Source organism: Archocentrus centrarchus, chromosome 15 (assembly GCF_007364275.1).
Source record: "Archocentrus centrarchus isolate MPI-CPG fArcCen1 chromosome 15, fArcCen1, whole genome shotgun sequence".
NCBI lineage: Eukaryota > Metazoa > Chordata > Actinopteri > Cichliformes > Cichlidae > Archocentrus > Archocentrus centrarchus.
Window position 1 is genome coordinate 15,863,773 of NC_044360.1, and position 24,930 is coordinate 15,888,702.

The 24,930-nt window shown below is 40.7% G+C and overlaps 1 protein-coding gene across 1 annotated transcript in view; it reads left to right on the plus strand.

Annotated features, from left to right (window-relative positions):
• The first annotated feature begins 2,130 nt into the window (after positions 1-2,130).
• Positions 2,131-24,930, plus strand: part of zcchc24 (zinc finger, CCHC domain containing 24) — a 44,095-nt gene continuing 21,295 nt past the window's right edge. Inside the window, exons 1-2 of the mRNA XM_030747849.1 lie at positions 2,131-2,617; positions 5,537-5,737. Of these exons, the coding sequence (XP_030603709.1) occupies positions 2,378-2,617; positions 5,537-5,737 (441 nt within the window). The 5' untranslated portion in view covers positions 2,131-2,377. The remainder of the gene's footprint in view (positions 2,618-5,536; positions 5,738-24,930) is intronic.

Sequence of the window (24,930 nt, forward strand, 5' to 3'; positions counted from 1 at the left end):
AAAATATGACAGAAAACGTCACAGTAGGTCTGTTGTTTGACGTAAGTGTTCATTAAACCAACACACTATTCAGATGAGAATACCTGAGTGTTAACCACCTTTCTTCACACATTCTGTTTATCTTCAGGTAGCTACGTGAAAGCTTCATGGTTGGTTAGTGTAACTATATATATATATATATATATATATATATATATATATATATATATATATATATATATATATATATATATATATATATATAACCATGCAGTGTTCTGAGAAATTGCAAAAAAATTTCAAAAGCTGTACCTCAGATTCTTATGTTAAAGTTCATGACAGTACAATTAGAAACAGACCGAACAAATCTGACTTGTTTGGAAGGATCGCCAGCAGTAAAAAAAAAGCAGTGAAGTCTGGGAAGAGGAAGAGGAATTCCTGTGTGTTCACACTAAACCGGACTCAAGCTCTGTACAAGAATACCTGAGTGTTAACCACATTTATTTGCATATTCTGTTATGTATGTATATACATATCTGTTTATCTTCTGGTAGCTACGTGAAAGCTTCATGGTTAGTGTAACTGTTAGTCCTAAATTGACTCCATCTGCTGGGCAGGCTGAGGTCTTTTAGGGCGTGCAGGACATTACTGAGGACCTTTTATGACACAGTGATGGCCTCTGCAATCTTTTATGCAGCTGTCTGCTTGGGAGGTAGCAGCGTGGAGAGGGACAGGAAATGACAATGGACTGGTGAAGAGGGCCAGCTCAGTCCTGGCCAGTCCCCTAGACCCCATACAGGAGGAGGGTGAGAGGAAGATATTAGTTAAGCTAATTTCCATTATGGACAGCACCTTTCACTTCCTTTATGTACTGTATATAGTAACCATTTGTACATAGTACCGATTACTCTTTTTAGCAGTTTTACCTTTCTTGTGCACTATTTTTTTTATTTTTGAAATTTATCTCTAATTCACTTTTTCTTTTTGTAGCAAGCGAAATTCCACAGTGTGAGAATTATAAAGTCTAAAGTCAACAGGACAACATAGTGTTACAGGGTTATAGTTAAAGTGCAGACCTCAAGCATATTAAAATGCTTTAGCGGAACCTTAATAGACTTGTGAAATGAAAGCCAGGAAACCTCAATGAACTGAAGCATCACTGCACAGAAGAGTGGGCCAGAGTTCCTCGACAATTCATCATAACTCCATGAGAAACTAATCATGCGTTGTACTTAGTTTTTCACAGTGTTTTTGTATTTTGGCTTAGTTTTTGTTTAATTAGTAACACCACAGTGCAATACATCACATATTGTTGTTATATTGGTAAAAATAATAATTTTAGAACTTTAGAATCTGGTAAGGATTATTTTTTTAATTATTGCCTAAGATGTACAAACTAAAAAAAAAAAACTGAGATTTTATTTTCTTTTTCACAGTACTGTATTGTAATCGTATGTGTATATGGCAAATATCGTTTATGTGACTAAGCCTAAATATGTGACTTATATTGCAGGCATGTATAACTGTTTTCACAGCCAGTGTATGTCAACTAATTTAAAGGTGAAGGATAAAGGTAGGCTAAGGTTTTGGAAGTGGTAGTCAGAATAACTTCTCCGGGAAATTAATACCAGTATCTTTTGGAGATTTTAGATGGATATTTGCCACAAGAGGGCGCCATTTTGAAGGATTTCTCCATATTCTGCTGCCTTGGCTCTCCGGTTTGCTGGAAGCTGCGACGTGCTCAACAGAGTGTGCCCCATAGAGGCCTGATAAGCTGCAGTTTATTGATTACTTAACCGCTGGACCGAATGGTCTGAAGTTATGCGGCTTTTTCATTATAGCACATGAAGATATGTTTGCAGAAGTTGGCCGAGAGGGAGGCCTTTTCCACATAAATCCCTGGAAGAAAGTAAAAGTAAAAGTAACTAGGTCTGATAAATATGAGGTATTTATAACCCATTCATTTGGTTTAATTTGCTAAAGGATGTAATAGAATATGTATAATCTCGCTATAAAGCAATTCCTCAGCTGTATCATATGAATGACTCTTCGAGCAAACGACGCGCTGATTGGCTGCGCGTCCGCGGTGACGCAGAGCCGTGTTCATTGCATATTCAAGGCGCCTCTCTCTGCCCCGCTGCAATAAAGGCAGATAGCGGACCATGGGGAGCAGGGGAAACTTTTTATACTGACATGTTAACGCCATGACTTTTGAGTAACATCTAACTGGGACGAGGCTCCCGGCGTGAGGAGGACAGGGCCCTTTACGGGAAGAAGAAGAAAAAAAAAAGGAGCACTTGCCATCTGCTTGGGTACGGGAACGGAAAAAAAGCAAGATTTGAGACGAGTCCAACAAAAAGAAGCGGTGGAAATCCAGTTTGGCCATTTGAATTGAAAGATGAGCTTGCTGTCTGCCATAGACACGAGTGCCTCCGTGTACCAGCCGGCTCAACTTCTCAACTGGGTCTATCTCTCCTTACAAGACCCCCACCAGACCAGCGCCTTTGACGCGTTCAGACCCGAGCCCAACTCTTCCCACCCGGATCTCAGTTTCAGCAAGACTCCCGCAGGGGCGGACCTGAGCTCTTCCCTGAACTCCAACTATCTCAACAACTTCTTTCAGCTGCAGCGAAATGAGGTGAACGACGGCATGCTACGTACAAATATGGGATCTCTCAGGCTGTGAGACTGTAGTTGAGTTTAGTTAGTGTTGCCTGTCTGGGGAGCAAACGTTTTTCATGCAGTTTGCAACATGGGCTATTTTGGTATAACGGCTATGATATTTTTAATATAGACAAAAACTTAAATAGCCCTGTGAAATGAACATTTTGGGGAGTTAGATTGAATATTCCACTATTATATTACTTAGTATAACACGATGGTGTAGGCCTCTATATATGATTCCAATATTGGAAGGAAAAAAAATGCGTAGACATACTCCGCTAATATGTCACTAACCCACTCATGGATTGCCTACTTAAGAGAAAAATGAAATTAATGTGAAATCTTTCCAGGTCTAAATATTACACAAAGTTTCTAAAGTCATCTCCCTTTCCCATAAATGTCGCCATAACATATGAAGAGATCTTCTTTCAGCATATTTATAAGTTATGGCTCAAAGTAAAGGTGGTGAGGAAGAATATGTTTTAATCAGAGCGGCAACAGATGGAAATAGACCCCCCCCCCCCCCCCCAACCTCTTGTTGGATAGAGAGCAGGCCACTGCAGCCCCTTGCTGAGGTCTGCTGTCTGTGACTCCTTCAAATAGACCAGGTTGTGCAAACAAAATCAATCCTTGTTTACATATTACCTATTTTTGTGCCTCTGGGTAATTTTAGGGACAAACATGCTGATAATGTGTGCAGGCTGCAAATTTGATACTCCAGAGCCACACTGTGCAAAAGTGACTTCTCTGTACCTCACCCGTATACAGAAAATGATCACACAGGGTGGGCAGAATGGCAGTGTAAAAAATATACAGCAAGCCGGGTTGATTGCACTGCAGCCGACCTTTTTTTTTTTTAGATCTCTGTTCAAGTGACTGTGTTGGAAACTTTAGTAGTGGATGGATGGTGCAGTCACCATCTAGAGCCAGTGTTCATTATAATGGTGGCAACCGCAGAGGGCTTTTGAAGCCATTTAACATTAAAGTCATCGCTTTATACATTACACGCAACTGTGTAATACCATCAGAGTATAAAGTGTTTCAAACTGCGGGAACACACATAGAGTCTGGAAATGGTTTAAGGGGTGTGTGGGGGTGGGTGGGTGTGTGAAGGGGTGATTTTGCAACTTTCTATACTGGCTAAGCCAAGCAAAACAAATCACTGCAGAGATTTGATGATGACACGACTAACACGAAATGTGGTTGTTTTCGCAGTGAAGGATCACACAATAGTCTACTTGAAGTGAAACCGTGATAGATTAATGAAGTAATGGTTGACAGAGGACAAGTCGAGCGCGCTTATCGCAGATTCATCTGCTGACAGCTTAAAGACTCAAAAGTCTCCTTCACCACACGCACACATTTTAATGTTACTTTTGAAACTTTCTGGATCATTCTACCTCTTATCAGGCCACTTTTTAAAGTTCCCACAAGGCACCACAAGCCTGGCCTAAACAGCAGTGTTTGACTGACCTCCTGCTGTGTGACACCTCATCACTGGACCTGTGAAAACAGTCACAGATGTGCTACACTCGTCCCGCCTCTCTCGGACACTCGGTGGCTGGCCGTCCCCTCACCTATTGCCACACGGGCAAAACACACAACCTACAGAGGACTCCTCACTCACTCACTCACTCGCTCACTCACTCAGACCCACAAAAATAAACAAACCGTCTCACCCCACCATTAGCAGATGTGTGTGAAATCTGTTTCCTTTTGGGCTGACAGTAGGTGGTTTGAAGCCAAACTGAAGAAATGCTCGCAACATAAACAGAGCAAAGTTTCCTGTTTTATATTTGTTAAAATGATTTCGCAACCTGCAGTAAAACTTAACGCTAACAAACACACAAACATGTACATTTCCATTTGGTGCAGTGATGATACACAGAGCTGGAACACATATGACAGATGGGAAACTGAGAAACTCCAGAGATGTAGGGCTTGATTTACAGCAACTACAAGTAATAAATGAACACGACGCTTAAAGCTGGAGCTGGTTAGCAAGACAATCTTACATCCTCCAGATAGAGATTTGGCTTTCAGCCCTGGTCAGGTTGCCAGGTCTAAGGTTTCTGTGCTGTGCAACATTTAACATCAACAGTAACATCATTTCCCAGACACAAGCCTGTGTCCCAAAATGATGCATAGCCTTCAGCTATAATAAAGAGCTTATCAGTGGATTTCTTCATGCCTACGAACTCTCTGACGTCTTTTTTTTCACTCCCTCTCTCTCTCTCTCTCTCTCTCGAGTGGTGTCTCAGATTTATTAAATGTCAGGGCAGATAATTAGTTAGATTTCCTCTAGATTAATCACCTGACTGTATGAATATTTGCCAAAATCAGATTCATTTCACCCACAGGTCAAATCACGTCCACCTCTTCTGGATTGCATTTAAAAAGAAGAAGGCATGAACGAGAAGGGAAATAAGGAAAGGCAGGCAATGTTTCCCCCCATTATTAATATTCAGAGGGCATCCTCTATGAATTCACTTGGCACTGTAGCACGCAACAGTGCGCCCTGTGGCTCCGAGCAGACTGCAGACTCGGACCACAGATAGTTTACCACCAGCAGTGCATGGTGACAGTGCTGATGTTCTGCTTGGTGGCCGGGGGAACATGCTTCCCATCTTGTTTACAGTGAGTCATACTTTGTCCTGTCTTCCTCTGAGGACATGCTCAGTACTTTTCCAGCTCATGAGCACAGCTGGGCCTCCCGCCAGATGTTCTGAATTTAATGAGAGAAATGATCTTGGAGGGTTTTGTTGTTGTTTTTGTTCACTTTTTGCACAACAACAAATGAGAGCGAATAAAGGAAATTGGTGGGTAATCTAAGCATTATATGGGAAGCAGAGTGTTGTATTAAAAATGAACTGTATCTGATATTATTTTTCAGGCCTTAAACAACAACGTGTATAAGAATGTGTCTCCCTATGGCTCCCTGAACAACATCGTGGACGGACTCAACTCCCTGACGGACCATTTCTCAGACCTTTCCCTTTCTTCTGAAACACGGAAACCGAACAAAAGACCCCCACCCAACTACTTGTGCCACCTGTGCTTCAACAAGGGCCATTATATCAAAGACTGCCCTCAGGTGAGACTCTTAAAGCACATATATAACATAATCTGGTCATCAGGTGACACAGGTAGCTTATAAACATTGTTAAATCTCTCAGTATCTTTCATTTTTCTTAATCTTGACTTTAGACCTCTTCACTGACTTTTTATTTGGTTCACACAAACCAATGATGGCACCGAAGCTTGCCGCAGTCAGTCCCTCTCTCCCTCACTCTGTCTCTCGCTTTCTTTCCCTCCCTCTTTTTGGATCTGGTCTGACCTACTTGCTAAACAGGCTGGCCTCTGTCTTCTGTAGTCATGTGTGTGTGTGCGTGTGTATGCTCGTGTCTTAACTGGCAAAGCATTACACAACAACAACAACAACAACAAAAATAGATATTATAGGCAGATGTTATGTCATGGTTGTATTTTCAAACTTTCAAGTTAAAAGTGAAGCGATTTGCATCAGATCAACGTTCTGACTGCGCTGGCATGTGTGAATTAATAGCGTAGGTGCTGTTTTCTGACATGTAGCTACAGATATTACATCCACAGCTGCATTCCTCTCTGAGTTTCCCACTGATTCAGCCTGTTATGATGCAGTTTTTTTTTAGTTTTTTTTTTTATGAGGCACCATGACAAATTCACCTTGAGGTCTAGCATGGAGGTTACTGAGTATGAGTGTGTGACTAATGGGGTCCCAGCTGTTGTCATCACCCCTACACCAAAGCTTACTTTGGAAAAGAAATGTAGATCGCTGCCAATTTGCTTTCAATGTAATTGGGCCAAAAACTGACTTTTGTTTTAGAAAGATAAGGCCCTGGTTAATATCATTCATGCCCCTGCATCAATCTATATTATTCATATCCAGTATCCTACAACAACAACAACAACTTTATTTATGTAGCACTTTTTAAAGCACACACTTGCAAAGTGCTTCACAGTTTATATACATTATATACATTACAGAAGTGTACTTAAATTACATACACACAGTTAAACATATGGTCCTCCACGCACTCATACATATGACCATGTGATGTGTGAAAGGAAAAGCTAACCAATGAAAATAGAGATATATAATTGCTTATAGAGTCACAAACATAGGGTTTGTGTATAGCTGCTACAGTAAAACTGAAGTGTATTTTCTAGACTAGACTAGACTGTGAAACTGCTTTGGTCAGTCTGCCATTGTGGTGTTACATAGCACCTTGTAAAGGCAAATTCATCGAGTGCAAGCATGGCCTAGAAGTGAGGTATTTTCATAGGAGGAACACAAAGGCACTTTCCCTTAGAACTGTGGAGGTTTTGAGTTGTTTTTTTGTTGGACCCTATACTATCCATGTCTTTCAGTTGCCTCTCCCCTTTGTCTCCACTCCCTTTCCCTGGGTGAGGTACAATAGCCTAACCCCAGCCCTAAGTTTCTTTTGCATGAAACTGTAATGAGGAGCAGATGTGAGATTAAAATGCTTTGACTTGCTTTATGACATATGATGACGGGTCTCATGAGTTCTGTATAAGAACTGTGTAGTGATGAAATATCTCCTGGGCAGTCCCAAATTGCAGTGTGTGGGAATTAGATCATCTGCTCACAACTCTTCCTGGAATTCGGGATCGTGCAGCATGTAACCTCCCATCTTTCTCTACTGTACCTGTGGATGCGAGGAATGATCAAATGATACTCAGCGCTGGCACAGGTGGACATTAAGTTATTCATAATTTAGCATCTTTAGCACCAAAACCATATCTCTTGTATATTAAATTTCACTTTACTGCTTCAAAATTTGTTCCTTTATTAAACAAAACCCTTTTGACAGCAGGGAGCAGTGAAATTAATCTTTCCATTGTGTATGTCAGAATCACCCTCAGCCGTCTTCTGGTTTGTATTTCAGCTGTTCGTTAAACTGCCAGCAGTAACTCAGAAAGCAGCAAAGTCTCCAGACAGCCTCAGCACCTTCCATCTCAGTTATTTAGGTCTCTCCTGGGCTTTTCCTCCATAAGTTTACCTTCCATTTGTGCTACATCATTTACACTATTGCCCTCTCACCTGTCATTGCATGCCTAAGCCAAGGATAGTTCTTCCTTATTTAACCAGCTGAAGTTCCAAATAATAAATGTGGCACACAAGCAAGAGAGTTCGCCATGCTTACTAGTCAAGGTGTTCTTGTTCATACTCTGAACAAGAACACCTTATTCGAAATGATCAGTACTCTGTTTCACATTGTGCAGTTGTGTGTTCCTGATAAGAGTTTGTCCTGTCCAGGGATGCATGCCAGGTGCTGCAAAGTTTGTCATCCTAGTCCAGCATGGAGAAGGACATTCTGACAGCATGTAGAACCTTCCTCTTCTACTTCACCTCATCATGCTTTGTTTTGTGCTATGACTTTCAAAGGGCCACTTTTATGAACTGAAATAAGTTTCTCCTTTATTTATGATGGCTTCTGTACCTTTATTTTATAGCTTTGTTTTTAGAGCATAAAGAGGTAGGCCAAAGTGCTAATGCATTAATTGAAATGTAAGACACTACCGCCCCCCTTTTTTTTCCTTTTTTTTTGTTAGAACATGTTAATATTGGAAACACAGGCAAGGTTTGTGGTTGTGCTGAGAGATTTATTTTTCAGGAAACTTGTAGTTGAGTGAAAGCTACAGGCCTGGCAGCAGCTGCCCAGTGCTGCCTGTCATGGGGACAGAGGTGTTATGTAAACTGGCTTTTATTCGGAAAATGAGGTCGCTCCCTCAGTTATGAGCAGAATGCCTCTCGCTGCCACGCTTTGGCCCCGTTCCAAGATGTCTTCCACTTGCACTCGTGATTTGGTTTTGTTTAGAGGACTAATCCGCTCAACAGCTGGCCCCACTTTCTGATTTGAGTGATCAGAGTGATGCAGTGAATGACATCTTCACCAAAGGTAGAAAGATGAACTCATGGAAAGTTTCTTTGCTGTAATGCAGGTTTGTGGATGTGTGTGGGTGGATCTGGCTGCTGTATGCTTTATGTGTGTCTCTGAGCTACGCTGGATTCTCGACTTACAGTCCCTCATTCCTGGACATCATGCCACCTCCTGGTCCAGGAGCTTCAGAATTACAGTTTGCGGGGCACGTTTGTATTCTTCTGAGAAATGTCAGATTGTTGTTGTTTGTTTGTTTTTTCTTTAGCTGGTAGAGTACCACAAAAATGTGGTTTCCCATTTCTCACATAAAGTTAACCAAAACTGCTGGACTGTTGGCAGAAAATGTTTCACAGCTACAAAAAAAAAATCATAATCAGCTGATTTGATTTTAGGGTCTTTTTAAGCAGTGTTCATTACGTTTGAGAAAAACACTTTTTTTTCTTTGCATGAGTTAAATGAGAAGAGGCAGCTGTGGGTCAAGTGGTAAAGTTGGTTATCTACTGACTGCATGGCCGGTGGTTTGATCCCCTGGCTCCTCTGTCTGTCCAACACTCGGAGCCTAAAGCTGCTCCTGAATGGTTGCTTTTTCTTCAGGAGTGTGGTGGTTAGCACTGTTGTCTCACAGCAAAAAGGTCCTAGGTTCAAATCCACCATCTGGAGGGGAGCCTTTCTGTGTGGAGTTTGGATGTTCTTCCTGTGTCTGTGTGGGTTCTCTCTGGGTACTCCAGCTTCCTCCCACTTGTCCAGAGACATGCAGTTAGTGGGGTTAGGTTGATTTGTGATTCTAAATTGCCCATAGTTGTGAATGTGAGTTGTCTGTCTCTCTGTGTTAGTCCTGCGACAGGGTGTACCCTGCCTCTTGCCTTATGGCAGCTGGGATAGGCTCCAGCCCCCCTAAATTTGATAGGCAGAAGAAAATAAATGGATATATATGTTTCTGTTTTGCACAGATTCAAACTAGCTGTTTGCCCTTGTTTTCATTCTTTATGCTAACCAGATGTTGTATGTTGCTTTATAGCTAACAAACAGATGTGAGTGATATGGATTTTTTTTCATGTAATGCTCTGTAAGAAAGCTAATATGCATATTTTCCAAAATATTAAACTTTTACTCCACTGTAGCATTAAACAAACATACACAAGGCTGTGTAATTTTCATTGATTAAATTGCAAAAACACATGTGAAATAGCCAAAGATGTTGTACAGATTTGCCTGCAAAAGTTGTGTTGATCTGAAACGCATGGAACCCATTGATCCCTATACAGTGCCTTCTTTAGTGAGCAGCATAGTGCACTTTATTGTTCTCATTGGCCTTGTTTCAGTGGAAAGCGTGCATATTTTAACTTTTTGATATTGAATTTTAAATATTTCCAGCAGTGTGTGTCACAGAAATGTGGCACATACACAAGTTTGTAATTAAATCATTCTATTTACCAAAAGCTTTGCAGAGGATGCTTCATTTTATAAGCACAGGTGCAAACGTGTCCTCTCATGTCTGTACCTGTAGGTCAGTCAGCATCTTCCCTAGCATATGTCTAATCTATAGCTGTGACCGTATGCAAATTACTGCAATGGTGCTCACACCTCATGCTGTGTGAGTTTCAGCAGCAGTCTGTCCTTGGTGACAAATGGTCTCCATGATCTCCCATAAACGTATCAGCGTGGAGACCTGAGGTGAGCTGTGAACTCAGGGCCTCTTCACAGGAGAGGCAAAAGTGCACTGTGTGACTTGCCAAACCGTGCGCTTTCCCGTCAGCCATGGTGGCAAACATAATGACTCGTCATTACTGCAGCCTGCTTTGTCTACCATAACAAGCATCAGTGGTTTTCACAAAACATATTTGCTTTTAAATTTTCCAGCTCTGACAGAGTGGTGATCCTTTTTGGATTTGGTTGGCAGTCCTGCTGGGATAATTGTGCAATGTTTTAATGTTTCAGTATGTTGTTGTATGTACAAAGCCATAGAGGCAGAGTGGGGGTGGGGGTGATTTGTCAAAAACACATTGTGAATTTGTAATTTACCAGTGTTATGTCACTGCACAGAGCTTTCTGTGAGCTTCGCTTTAGCAAAACAAGTATTTTAGCTCAGTGAGGGAACACCCAATTTCCTGCAGAGTGTAACTCACATTAAAGCCTTAATTGAATCTGATTCAAGCGTTTTTAGCCGAGTTCCACTTTTCCGACATGTGCTGTCTCTTCCAGTTAATCTGACCACGATTTAAAGGGGCAATTTTACTTTGACAGAATCTAATGCCTGGTCTTCTTTGGGGCATAAATATATTCAAGTGAGACAAAAAAAAAAGAGGAGATTCTTTGAAAATAATAAAAAATAATGAACTTTGTTTAAACAAAACAACTTGGTGGATGCCAACGACATCACTTCTTCTTTTAACCATAATTTATTTTAGCATTTGGCAAGGATGTTAGGTTTTTTTTTTTATTTATGAGAGGTGGGGCTTTCACATTCACATCTGGAAGGTTAGCACTCCAGTGGTGGTATTATTGGTATGTCAGTTCCAGCAGTTAATTTAAATCTGTTTGGTTTTGTTTGTGCAACTCTGTAGTGCTAAAACAAGAGACTTCAATACATTCTGCTGGCTTTGATAGTTAAACCAACATTTCTGCCTCATACTCCCAGCGACCTGATTATCCCTGAGCCCCCTTTAGACATAACAAAATTGAATAGCCACTATAATTAGCCTCTTCAGCCTTTCTATTACCCTTATAGTTTGGATGAGGTGACATAATTTAATTTCACAACAGCTTTGAATGTCATATCAATTCCAAGCATATCAAAACAATGCAAGCTATGAATAATTTTGGATCCATGGCACCAAAGCAGCAACAGTGCAGGGAAGGAATGGGGGTGTTCCTGGTTTCTGTTTGTTCTACTGCTCTATAAGGCAAATTTTACAAAGTTTGAGCAGGGAGCAGTCTCCTGATCATAGCCACAACTTCATTTGGTCTTTCAAAGACTCAGTTTTAACTAATTAGCATTTTTTGAGGGCAGTTTTTGGGGGGACAGTCCCCTGGATGTGTCCCTGACAGAGGTTTTACAGGGGTAGTTCCTGTGGTTGGAACATGTACAAAGGTGTGGGCTGCCTTAAAACTAGCTGCTAGTGCAAAATGGCCCAATGGTGGTGGGAACTAAATGCTCAAAAGTATAGCTGCACTTCACTAGAAATAATGTGGCCAAAACTGTAACAAGTCCTTTGCATATTTGGCAAATATTGTGCACATACTGTGGCTTTTTCTGTCACTGCTGCGGGTACGAATATTAACATAAAAGTGTCAGAATAATGGGATGCTGTCATTTCAACAGATTGTTGAAGCCACCATTATAAAGTATCCCACATATTTAAAGGGCTCCACACTGCAGCTTCCTATTAAAATTCTAGTTTTTTTCCCAATCGTGAATAAGAAATTCAAGCACGGTCTAAATTTCAGTTTAATATGCTAATGTGCAACTTCTATCTCATATTAACAGCTCTGCCTTAAACCTTTGGCAAAATGTTTTGCAACTCTTGTGTTGGGAACATGCTGTGAAATTGTCTAAACTAGCCTTCTACCCTTCTTTGTTATTCAATCCACTGCTGATTATTCAATAGTCCAACAGATTATGTGAGCTTTATGAAGCTGGAGACGTTTGCCGTCTCCCCGGAGGCTAATGTTCCTGGGAGGAGAGAGAACCTACATCTGTCTTTTTGCATTTCTAGTCTATGTTTAACTCACTCTTGCCTGAACTGAAATGAAATCCCATTTTATTCAACCTCTGACAGCTGTTTTCTACCATCTTTGCTTGATTCTCTCTCTCGCTCTCTCCTGCAGTTTGTTAAATCTGTCAGTAAACAGTCATTCAACACCACAGTCACAATTCAACATTTGTCATGAGAAAGTGCTTCACATTTTACACCCATGATCTCTGTGCCTCGGGGGCAGGTTCTGACACGGCTGCACTTATGGGGCAGGGAGGCAGTTTGCATGTGTCACTGTCATGCCATTCAGCACTATTGTGTTTGTCTGGCACAGAGAGGCTATAGTCTGAAAGCTTGAGAAGGCCATAAGAGCTGAGAGACAGCGGACCAGTGAAAGGGGAGTGAGGGCACTTCCCCTGAACGGAAATCAAAGTTAAAAGAATGATAAAAGTGTGGTTTCCTGCCAGCTGGTTTGTGTTCTGTCCAGAAATCCCATTCTTCCTCTCACTTTTTGCTGAGACAACAATCAGACCACTTCCTGTTTTGGTAACTGTGACACTTAAAACCCGATCTCTGGGACACAGCATGCTGTTACATTAACCGCTGTCTGATAAACTCACAGCTGTTTGCAGATTAAATGCTGAAAAAATGTACACGAAGACATGGTGCATCATCTGCTTACTTTTAGGTGAAACAAAACTGCCATGAAGTCAGTCGGTTTTCTCGCTGTAAATGGATTAGGCACATCGTCTCATCTGATTAGTCCTCCTTTCATACTCAGACTAAGGGTATACAGTCTAAATGATGTTAGATGGCTCCCATTAGCTTATTTTTGGATAGTTTCTTATGTAACACTTTTTCCATCACGCTGCTGAGCCAGCACTGTAAAATGGAGGGTTGAGATAAAATAAAAGAAAACAAACAATAATGTGTTTGGAGCTTTTGCTCATCACGTTGCTTTATGTAATTGTGTTTTTGCAGCATGAGGGAAACCAGGTCAGCACTCATTTTGTTTCCATATGTTTAGCCTCTTTTATTTTCTGTCATCTTATTGTACTATTGTGCAAAATCATTTGTGAAATGTACCATTTTACCTTTCTACTGAATATCATGCCCACAGTACTGTATATAAATATAAAAAATATATACATGTTTGGAAATGACAGCAGTGAAGACAGTGTAATAGAGGTTTTCACCCCACACTGTGGCCTCAGGAACTAGGAACAGGATGGTTCACTTTTCGCTCAGAGAGAACAGCGGAATCAGAGGGTCAAAGGTCACATTTTCACTACAACATGATGTCCTCTTAGCAGACGAGGGCCAAAAGTTCTTTTAGCCCATAGTATGTAAATGCTGACGTCACTGTTGTACATTTTAATCACAGCGATTTATCCAAGAATACATTTTTTGGTCACTGCTTTATACTCAATAATCCATAGTTCAAAGAAAAGTTTTGTTATATTTAATTCAATTTAATCTTGCTAGTTTTATTTCCATTCTGACAATATAGCAGTGGGTTTTGATCTGTTGGTTACACTAAAAAAAAACATTTCAAGATGCCACCTTGTGCTCTTCTGTGTACAAATTGTTATTCTTCTCAGGGTTTATTACACCAAATGATAATCTGATACATGGTGAGAGTCACTGACAGTGATACTAAATGTTATTTTCAGTTTTTGATGCTGAAATTGGGTGAAGATGATCAGGTTCATTTCGATCATTGCATTTTATGAAATCTACAGACTTCAAGAAAGATATCAAACACCTTTTTTTTTTAACAAGTGACAAACAAAGATAATTGGAATGTAAATGATGTGATAAGCTATTTTAACACGATCTTATCTCTCCATGCTTTAACTCGTTAGTGAGCTGAGGAAGGCAGAGGGTGGAAAGACATTAAAACCACCTGAATAATATATTTCTATCAGACTGTCTTTTTTGGTCCTTTTAGCAGAGACAGTTCACGTGAAAACAACTGAGGTTGTAGTTTTGTTTTGTTTTTTGAGATATAAGACTATTTTGAGATATAACCTAGGTTGAAGGAGGGGACGGACAAGCAGATGGACAGACAGAGACACTGTGAAGCTGCGAGTGCTGGCACAGTGGACTGGGTTTGGTGTCAAGAGATCAGGGACTGACACTGATGGCTTTGTATTGCACTTGAATGGGCACCTTAGGGAGAGACTGGTTCTGAATGGGCACTATTGGGGAAAACCCTAGCAGTGGGAATGGAGGCTGGTAATTAAGGCAGTCATTGTGTGTCTGTAGGATATGCTAGACGGAGAGGTCAGGAAGGCAGCCCTGTATTGTTCCCCCAGCAGGGCCCTCACTTCATCAGACTAGTGCGTCAGACTCAAGTACGTTTGGAGAGAGCCTTGGATCTTACAGAGAGAAAAAAGGAGTACAACAACAAACCACACAGTCGGTCCTATATAGCCTGTTTGTCTATATGTCAACATGTAGGGGCCTCTTCTGTGGTTTCATTTTGTGACTGTTTTAGCTCTCTGCATCTTGAAGTTTGAGAGCCTGTCCAGAGGCTGTAGCCTTGTCAGGGATCAGGGCTGTGTTAACAACAGATAAAAACAGAGTTGCACTCAATAATGTGTGTCATAGGGGTGTGGGTGGGTGGGTGGGTGGGTGGGGGTTCGTGATGTTTCGCACAAAGTAAAACTAGTCAAAGAAGATTAAAATAAGAGATAAGAGTAATGTGAAAAAAGATAGGGAAAAAGGTTTGCAAAAAGTTTATATCTTAAATGCCATTTAATCATTTATAATGTCAAAGATCTAATATGGACACTGTAGTAAATTAAAATATAAGATAGTAGTTTAATGCTTTTAAAATTTGTTATATTGAAAAAAAATGTAGAAAAGTTTTGCATCCTTTCGCATGTGTTATTGAAAATCCAACTCTGCATGACAGATTAGATATCAATAAGATATAAAATGTATGTTGTTTATAAAACTAGGTAACTGGGAAAACATCATCACAAAATGTTAGAAGCTGAATTATGTGAAAAGAAAGAGCTTGCCAAAACATTTGGATGGGAAGAAACTAGAGTGACAGTTCCAACAGAGTCCCTGTGGCAGGGACGATCATGGATTGCGAACCTAACAACTTCTATGCTCGCTTCGAGGCTGCAACCGGCGGTGCTAACAGTGCTAACAGCAATAGATGGAACGTGCCTCAGGGCTGCGTCCTGAGCCCCTTGCTTTACTCGCTATACACCCATGACTGCATGGCCACTTCCAGCTCTACCACCATTGTGAAGTTTGCTGATGACACTGTAGTGGTGGGCCTGATCTCAGACAATGACGAGAGGGCCTACCTGGAGGAGATTAAACACCTGGAGAACTGGTGCCAGGACAATAATCTTCTGCTCAATGTCAAGCAAGACAAAGGAGTGGATTTTGGACTGCAGCAAGAAGCGCGAGTGGTGCTCTCAGCCTGTCCAGATGAATCTTTCACTCCCTGAAGGCTAACCTGGAGAAGCTGAGGAGGAGCTTCTTTCCAGAGACCATTCAGGCCCATTCCCACAACATACCCTGTTTTACTGTATATATTTTATATATTTAGTGTCTATATTTAGATATATTTTATATTGTATTTTGACTATATTTTGTTAATTGTAACTGAAGTTATTGTACTCTGCCTCACAAATCTTAGAAACATGGTGTCGAACCAGATACTTACTCTGGATGGCATTACCTTGGCCTCCAGTAACACTGTGAGAAATCTTGGAGTCAATTTTGACCAGGATATGTCCTTCAGTGCACATATTAAACAAATATGTAGGACCGCTTTCTTGCATTTGTGCAATATTTCTAAAATTAGAAACATCCTGTCTCAGAGTGATGCTGAAAAGCTAATTCATGGATTTATTACTTCTAGGCTGGACTATTGTAATTCATTATTATTATCAGGCTGTCCTAAAAGCTCCTTGAAAAGCCTTCAGCTGATCCAAAATGCTGCAGCTAGAGTACTGACAGGGACTAGAAAGAGAGAGCATATTTCTCCCATATTGGCTTCTCTTCATTGGCTCCCTGTTAAATCTAGAATAGAATTTAAAATTCTTCTTCTCACATACAAGGTCTTGAATAATCAGGCCCCATCTTATCTTAAAGACCTCATAGTACCATATCACCCCAATAGAGCACTTTGCTCTCAGACTGCTGGATTACTTGTGGTTCCTGGGATACTTAGTAGTAGAACCAGCTCCCAATTTGGATTCGGGAGACAAACACCCTTTAGGCTTAAAACTTAACTTTTTGTTTTTCCTTTCATTCACCTCTTTTTATGCTGCTTATACCCCACTCTGCATTTAATCATTAGTTATTATTAATCTCTGGCACGTCTTTTGTCCTGTCTCTCTCCCCTCAGCCCCAACCGGTCGCGGCAGATGACTGCCCCTCCCTGAGCCTGGTTCTGCTGGAGGTTTCTTCCTGTTAAAAGGGAGTTTTTCCTTCCCACTGTCACCAAGTGCTCATAGGGGGTCGTTTTGACTGTTGGATTTTCTCTGTATTATTGTAGGGTCTTTACCTTACAATATAAAGTGCCTTGAGGCGACTGTTTGTTGTGATTTGGCGCTATATAAATAAAATTGAATTGAGTTGAATTAATTATTCTACTTTCATTCTGTCTTAGTGTATATTTCTAAGTAGATTTTGATTATATTTGTAAACGATTCTATTTATATCTGTGATCTTTGTGCTATTGTGTAAGAGCAGTCGTCAAAGCATTTCACTGCTAGTTGTACCTTGTATGACCATGTATGTGACAATAAAAACTTTGATTTGATTTGAAGAAAGTGTTATTAAGAGAAATCACTTAATAAATCCCTAATAACACTATTGAACACTACAGATATGAAATGCAGATATGAGCAGGCAATATGTGTCAGTAGCTATAAGTTCTTCATATGCTATAAACCTATGTCCTTATAGTAGCCTGAGGACATGGGTTTATAGCATATGAAGAACTATGTTTGTGAACAAAGTAACATTTTCTCAGTTGTTCTTGATTTACTTACTTTTTTACACCATGTTTAATAATAGGTACAATTTTTTTACTTTAAAAAATAATCCACATTTCATTTGGAAAGCATGTCTTTCTCCTCTCACTATCTGTATGCGCTGCCCTGAAGTGTACTGAGAAGTTTCTGGCAGGGATGAGGGCTGGGGGAGGTGCGCTATGGGAATGTTTTTACAGGGTGACCCCTGATCTTCCTTCCAGTCACAGCAAAGGCCCCAAACGGCCTTGTGTCTCTCTCAGTCAGGTTACCAAAGCGAAAGACTGGGAGCAAGCAGAGACTCCCCAGTAAATAGATAAGGCTTATCAGGGATGTTGGGGACTTGCTGTATCAGACATATTTTCTCCGTGTCATTAGCAGACAGACAAACCTCTGCCATTGTGAAAAACCACTGTGACCATTACCAATCGAGATATTTTAGTTTTGAGAAGTTATATTGGAAAGAGCCTTTCATAGCGAGAGTGTTGAGAAACCATATAGGGCCATAGGTCCAATATAGCATTGACACTGAGATTAGCAACGCACGTGGACTGTATATCCGGCAGAGTGACTCTCAGAAATACAGTTGGCAGATGAGCATCCAAACACATCCAGTCACATACACAAAATGACACATGCAACATACACACAGACAGCAGTAGCAAGAGCCTCCTCCTGCAGCAGATGACAGTGTTTTGTGCACCTCTGTATGCACCAGTGTGCAACCCAACCTGCTCTTGTCATTCATGGGCTGGTAACATAATGCTGCTGTGCAGCTGCACAGCTTGTTAAGTTTAGTGGGACCGTGGCTATGTCCAAGGCTAGGGAGAGGGTACAGGGGAAATTCACACCCATGACCTCACTTATCAAAAGACCTTAATGCCTAGTATATATGGTATATGTAAGTTTAGGAGTTGGGTAAACTTATACTACATGTGTGAAAAGAGGCAGCTTGCATATCAAGCAGGTGTGTTTATGATTGCGTGCCTCTGGGTTGAACCGGGACAGATCTCAAAGCCCATTTGACCTGTGCTTGTGTTTTCAATGAATGAAGCATGAAGAAAGAGAAAAAGGACCCTGTCAAAACCATCAGCTTTAAAACAACAGTGTGTTACTAGTATGACCCAAAACACCCACTTGCTTGGCTATCAGGGGTATTTATCAGCCATCCAAGAACATGATCCTTTGGCCGATTAGGAAAGCTGGGTTGTGGAAATCTAGAAATCTGGGAATGGGGTTTTGGCAGAGAGCACGCTGGCATCATGATATGCCTCTGCAGCTGTCATGGACATGAATGACATGGGTCTGTTACTGAGGAGAACAGTTTGACCATACACATGTGCAAATAGACGCACATGGACAAGTGCATGTTATGTTATGGCTGCACTCACTGTACAGGAGGCCTGCAGTTGAGAGTAAAAATTCATGGGAGATTTTTTTACATTGAAATCAGCTGCTTACAACAAGACCTCCACCACTTTATCAAAACAACCACAAATTGCAGGTCACTGGATTTCATTTGTAAGCAATAACATTATTACAGATGGCTAAACTGAGATTTGTTGTGATCTGTATCAACAGATCAGCATATCGTGCTGTCGACTTTGCCGGTTTTGTTTCACAACACACTTAGTGAGAGCTTAATTGTTTCGGCAACTTATGTTTTAGGGTCCTTCTGCTAAATTAAGCCACTGACAAACATATGTTGTTCAAATTCTAAAACACATGAATGTCTGCATGTAATGTTTTTTTTTTTTTTGTTTTTTTGTTTTTTTACAAAAAAGCTAATCTAATTCATCTGGTCAAAGATGCTCTCCTGCAGAGATGTTTTTTATTTGTGCCGTATATGTATTACTGTGTGTATTTCATTGTGCTATTTATTTTTTATTTTAAAGGGGCAAATGTAAGAATTGAAAACACGTTCATTTTATGATCTATTATATGGTTCTTGTTAAAGTTCTTCAGCGATTTCTTGGTGGGCAGTAATGACATTACAAAATACAAAACATCTTAGCTGATACTTTGTGGAAAAGTCTCTCCACTTATCTACATGACTGATAGCTGTGGGATGTTTTATATTTGGTGCAGATGTCTTGATTTACCTTTTGCCCTGCGTGATATCTCAGCCTGTCATAGAGCAGACTAAACATAAGCGAAATTGCCTTGTAGTGTTACTGGACTTCTCTAGAAAATATGAGAAAAAGTTCAATCAAGGTACTTGTTCTGTTTTAAGGTGATTATAGAAAGCAGTTTTTGTGTGTCTTCTGTGCTACAGTCTCTCTCAGTAGGAAAACACACGTAGAGTGCAAAAGTCTACAAAAACACACACAGATGCACACACTGTGCGCTTACGCTGCCAAGCAGAGGCCTTTTCCAAGAATGAACTATTCTGGCGTCTCCATGGGTCTCGAAATGGACTTGTGGTTATATTTTAAAGCAGTTGGAGTGGCGCTCCTCTCAAATTTTTCCCTGTGAATGAGGGTAACAAACTCATTTATGAAAAGATGCGATCTTGGCGGTTAAACCCTGAAACCCAAAAGAGCAGTGTCACCGCATCACACTTGAAAATATTCAGCATCTGGTCATTTTAAACGCATTGCTGTCCACCTTATATACACTGCACTGCTGATATATCTATATTTTTACTGTTTCAGGTCGATGTGGGCTTATGATCCTTTCAGGAAAAGATTGCCGCTTTAAAATAGCTGTGGATTTGATTATAGCTGGGGACTCGGTTGTATATCAACATTGTTATGGCTCCTTTCCACATACCACATGTTTTACTTTTCACCGTCCTCTTCTCTCTCTCTGCTGCGTCTCTCACACTTAACACCTGAGAGTAAGTGAGGCAAAAGACTCTATGACAGCATAAACGCCTCCTAGGACATATTTAGACCTCGAAACAACTAAGGATGTGCTATTGTGAGTAAACTCCTTTTTATAGTGTAATGAATGGCGAGGGCATATCCGAATAGCTAAAATAAAGAGCTTGTAGAATATGAAACCTTTTTAAGAATAGCACTGTGACCCACATGGGTGCAGAGCAGGTTCAGATAAGTGCTAGTTGAGTGGCTGATGACTGTGACTGTGGTGGTAAACTTAGAGAAGTCATATCTAGAGAGCTCACATACCTTTTGCTAACTTATATCTGTTAGAAGCTATATTAGAAAACTGATTGTAGAGTTAGGGGAAATAAAAAGTTTATTAAATATCATTTTTTAGCTCAGCTGCTTCTAAGAAAAAGTCGAGGTGGTGGAGTATCCTTGGCTTTGGCGTCTTTTCCACAAAAACTTTAACTTTGGCCATAACTCGAGAACAATCTCATCTAGGATGTTCAAATTCACACAATAGATGCATCTACTAAAAATCTCGGACAAGCTCGAATCTCGGCTACCTTGACCTAAAGGTAAAGGTCATAGGTCAAGTTTTATGAGTATCTTGGTGATGCAGTAACTCGAGAACGATGTGACCTAGGATGTTCAAATTCACTCCATAGATGCACACTGTTCAAGCTAGACTCATCAAACTTCACACACTTGTTCAATGACTTTACAATAACAGCACTTTGAGCCCCCATGCCCCACCCCCTGATTACGACTCACTCAGTGGTGCTCTTGTTTAATTGTTAAATTTATATACTGTATACTTGCAGTTTTTTTCACCCAGTAAATGGTAACTTCTTGAAAGTATTACTGTACCCAAGTAAACTCTCTTTAATAAATGAAGAAATCTCTTTAGGCACATCCGTTTCTTGCCTATCTTAACAACCATCTACAATCCAATCTTGTAATTTCTTGGTGGGGACCTGAACAAATTCTGTGCCTGGTTTGAGGTTGTTCAGATGCATTGGTCTCACCTTTTCTGCTCAGCGATAAACAGGCAAATCCTTTATATTGTAATCAAAGGCAGATGTGTGCTGATGTCCTGGTTCAGATAGCATTGTAGCTATTGCTGTCAGACAACGCTGTGGAGCAGGCAGGATATGGACCCAATATCCAGGACTCAAGAGATAGGACATGAACCCAAAAAAAACAGCTTTAATGCTGGAGACTCTTAAAAATATAAAATAAAGGCAGCTCTGGAGACAGGAATACAAACATTAGCGATCTAGGGGAAACTACAGAGCGAGGGAGGATGCGACAAAAGACAAAGTTAGGGTAAAACAGGTGGGAAACACAGCAGGAACAAATCAGGAGTAACGAGACATGGGAAGTCAACAGTTTGTCTTGTTTTATCGTCACCTTTCCAAGCAGTACTTTTGTTTCTGCTTGTGTTGGTTTTATTTCACTCCAGCCATGTCTGCTACTAGCTGCTGTAAAAGCGGAAATACAGTACGCCGACGTGTGACTGACGGAGCAGACGTGTAGCAAGGATAATTTCACCCTGAACATTGGAAGAATCGAGTACATGCACACTGATCTGATTAACAATCGGTATAACCAATCTGTCTCGATCTGAAGGAAATTTTGATCTGAAGGAGCGTGACTGGGTCAGAATCTTACGTACTTACATGAAGCATTTTTATTCTGGTCAGGCTTTAAATCCGGTTACTTGTGTCCATGTAAACATGGCTACTGAGGTTCCACTATTATCAACAAAACTGGCACAAGAGCATTGTGTAATGATACTAATATGCCATCCAGATCTCCACTGATGCAAAAATAGGACATTGCTTTTACACAGAATTTAAAAAAGTAGACAAATAATAATTCCAGCATCTGCTTTTTCTTTTCTTTTTTTTTTTTTTTTTGGACAGTGGCAGCTGGCAGGTGCTTTGTAGACGTTAACTTCATTACAGAAACACACCCTCATCACACAAACTATAAAATAAAAACAATGTTTTATCAGTGCTGTGTTGGGGTAATAAAATGAAGACAACATAATCCTAAGAGAGGAAGTTGTAGTCTTTTATACACTCTAAGGGAGGCAAATAAAAACATTCAGCAGCAAACCCGCTCGATATGCTGTGTGTTCAGTAAAGCCAATGGGTTATGTGTGATTTGTGAACCCCTGTATAATAATGTTATCTACTTTGGTAACATTAAAATAAACCACCAATGATTGCCTGTACCTTCTCTCATGCTAACCATAGGCACTATGCCGGTAAATTTAAATAGATTTGAGAAGTAGCTTAAGGAGTGTTTTTTTTCCTCTTGGTGCAGCTCTGTAAAAATGGACATGGGTGACAAATTATATGAAAGAGACTGGAACCTACAATAACAAATAAACAGCATTTTTTGGGTGAGATTAATATCTACTAATAATGTGCATTTGCATTATTTTTACTACCGGATGCTTTTGTTTTGAAAAGCAGCTTCCAAAAAAACACCCACACCTCTTTTAAGCTTGCATAACCCTAAGACTGAACCACACAAACAAATGAAAAAAAAAAAAGTACAGTACCAGTCAAAAGTTTGGACACTTTTGACTGACCTTAGTCATACTGTGTTTGTGTTAACTTGCTTCTGCAGGATTACTGCATGCATGCATTTGCATGCTTGCTGGTACAAGAAGTGCGAATGTGTGTGTTTGTGTAAACCAAAGTGTATCCGACTGCAGTTATGTGCAGTACATGATGTGTAATGCTATGGTTTATATTTAGAGACAACTGTAGAAGATAAGAATGCTTATCTCAGCAGTTGTGGATGTGGAGCAGTGGAACTACAGCGAGGATACGAGGCAGATACAAGCCTCTGTGCTCATACTGCAGATAGCATTACTAAGTTGCTTTTGTTTGAAATTTTCCACTAAATATGTGCCTTGAAAGTCACACATGCACTTTTTGTTGCGTAAACGGAGAAAATTATAAGCTTGATTATTGACTCTTTGGCATGAATAATCCTAAAATAAGTGAAAGCTGCATTCACGGTGAAAACATCTATCTTCATATAGACTAATAACAGGCTTTCTTTTGTGGTGTAACAGGTTGAAGGCACAACTGCAAAACCCGGGTGTAGTTTGTGGTGTATACACAGTGGAGTACCCAAGCATCACAGTGTGAAGTTCTGCATTTGAAGGCTCCTCAAACAACATTTTGAAAGTTTCAGCTGCACTGAAAATGATCAGATTACATGATTAATAGATATATGTTGAGGAAATATTTCCTCGTCATGTTTAGGTGAAGAATCAGGCGCAATTGATCCTTTGATCTTTTCTTGATGTTTCACAGAGGAGAACCAGTTCTCAGGTTTAAACCACATCCAGGTTCCTGCCTCCCTCCTTCCCCCCCCAGCAGCAGCTTTCATCAAACCGCTGAGACTAGCACGCTAACTGAAACCACATTAAAGCAATTAGAAGTCTTATCAGAAATGCTACGGTTAATGACCAAACCAAACAAAAACTCTGAAAAGACTCAAAGCTAACATTGTGGACTGGATCCCATCCGCTGTATCTGTAAATCTATCTCATTCTGAACTCCAGCCAAACTAAATACAGATCCTGAGATGAGGACACTGGAGCAGACATACACATATGCTCACGGACACACTCGTGCACGCACACGTGCACAGGTTCGGGTCTGGTCTTCTCTGTTGCTCTCTGAGCGATGTCCTTTGGGATGCGGAGAGGCAGAGCGGGGCTTGAGCGCCTCCGCTGCTCCTTTGTTTACACTGATGGTTTCCAGATGCTAGGTAGTGATCGGAGCGCTACGGAACGCTGGGGAGCAGCCCAGCAGTTTAGGGTCTGTGCCAACAAGCTAGGATTAAGGCTGCTCTAACTTTGATACTTGAAAAACACAGCTTTGCTTTGTAATAAATTTGCAATTGTTTCCAAAGGCTGAGAGAGTTTTTCTTTTTAAAAAATGATTATAAATTATTTCTTTGCATGTGGCAATCTTAAATGTGCGCGTTGTCTTCCTTTAATGGGGGGACACATGCAATGTACAATGACGTCTTAGGTCATTAAGTGCAATTATCAGTCACAGTATGTATACTTGGATTAATTGCATCTGACTGTAATTAACATATTTGTTTTACTCAGTAATTTGACTGCATGTTGCTTTAAACAGGCTCCAACCAGGCTTTTCTTCTGATGCTGATTGCAAAGAGAGATTTTGCACCCTATAATTTCCCTCTACTTGTTTTTCTGGGGCAGCCCTGAGTATATTGTCTGTCTTTTATGCTGCCTTATTCAGGGGGGATTGTTTTCATAAACAGAGGTGCATTGTGCTTAAGGAAGGGCAAATTTATCACTTAAACACCTGTTCCTCTCGTCACTTTCAGCCACTTTTCCTTACAGGCATTATAAAGAGACAGCTGCACCAGCAAAGGAGCGAGAGAGAGGTGAGAACGATTGCAGGGGGGAGGGAGAGAGAGAGAGAGATGCACAGAAAACAGTGGCTGTATTTAGAGCTTGTACTGCATGGTGGGATTGATAAATAGTTCCCATAATGCACCTGACTGAGGTTCTGGCATGAAGTCGCGGCTGTTTAGTCCAGCAGCGGAAACAGCCAATAAAAAAATGCTTGTTCTGTGTGCAGTGGCACACAGCTGAGGTGGGGACAGTGTCATTCTTGTGAGAGTCTTGGAGCAGTGGCCATCTGCACGCCCTCACTTGGCTCTGAGTTCTAACTGACAGGGTGACGACCGCATCCTCAGATCTTTATTCTTTAGTTGCTGTGATGCTGGACAATGCGGGCAGTGA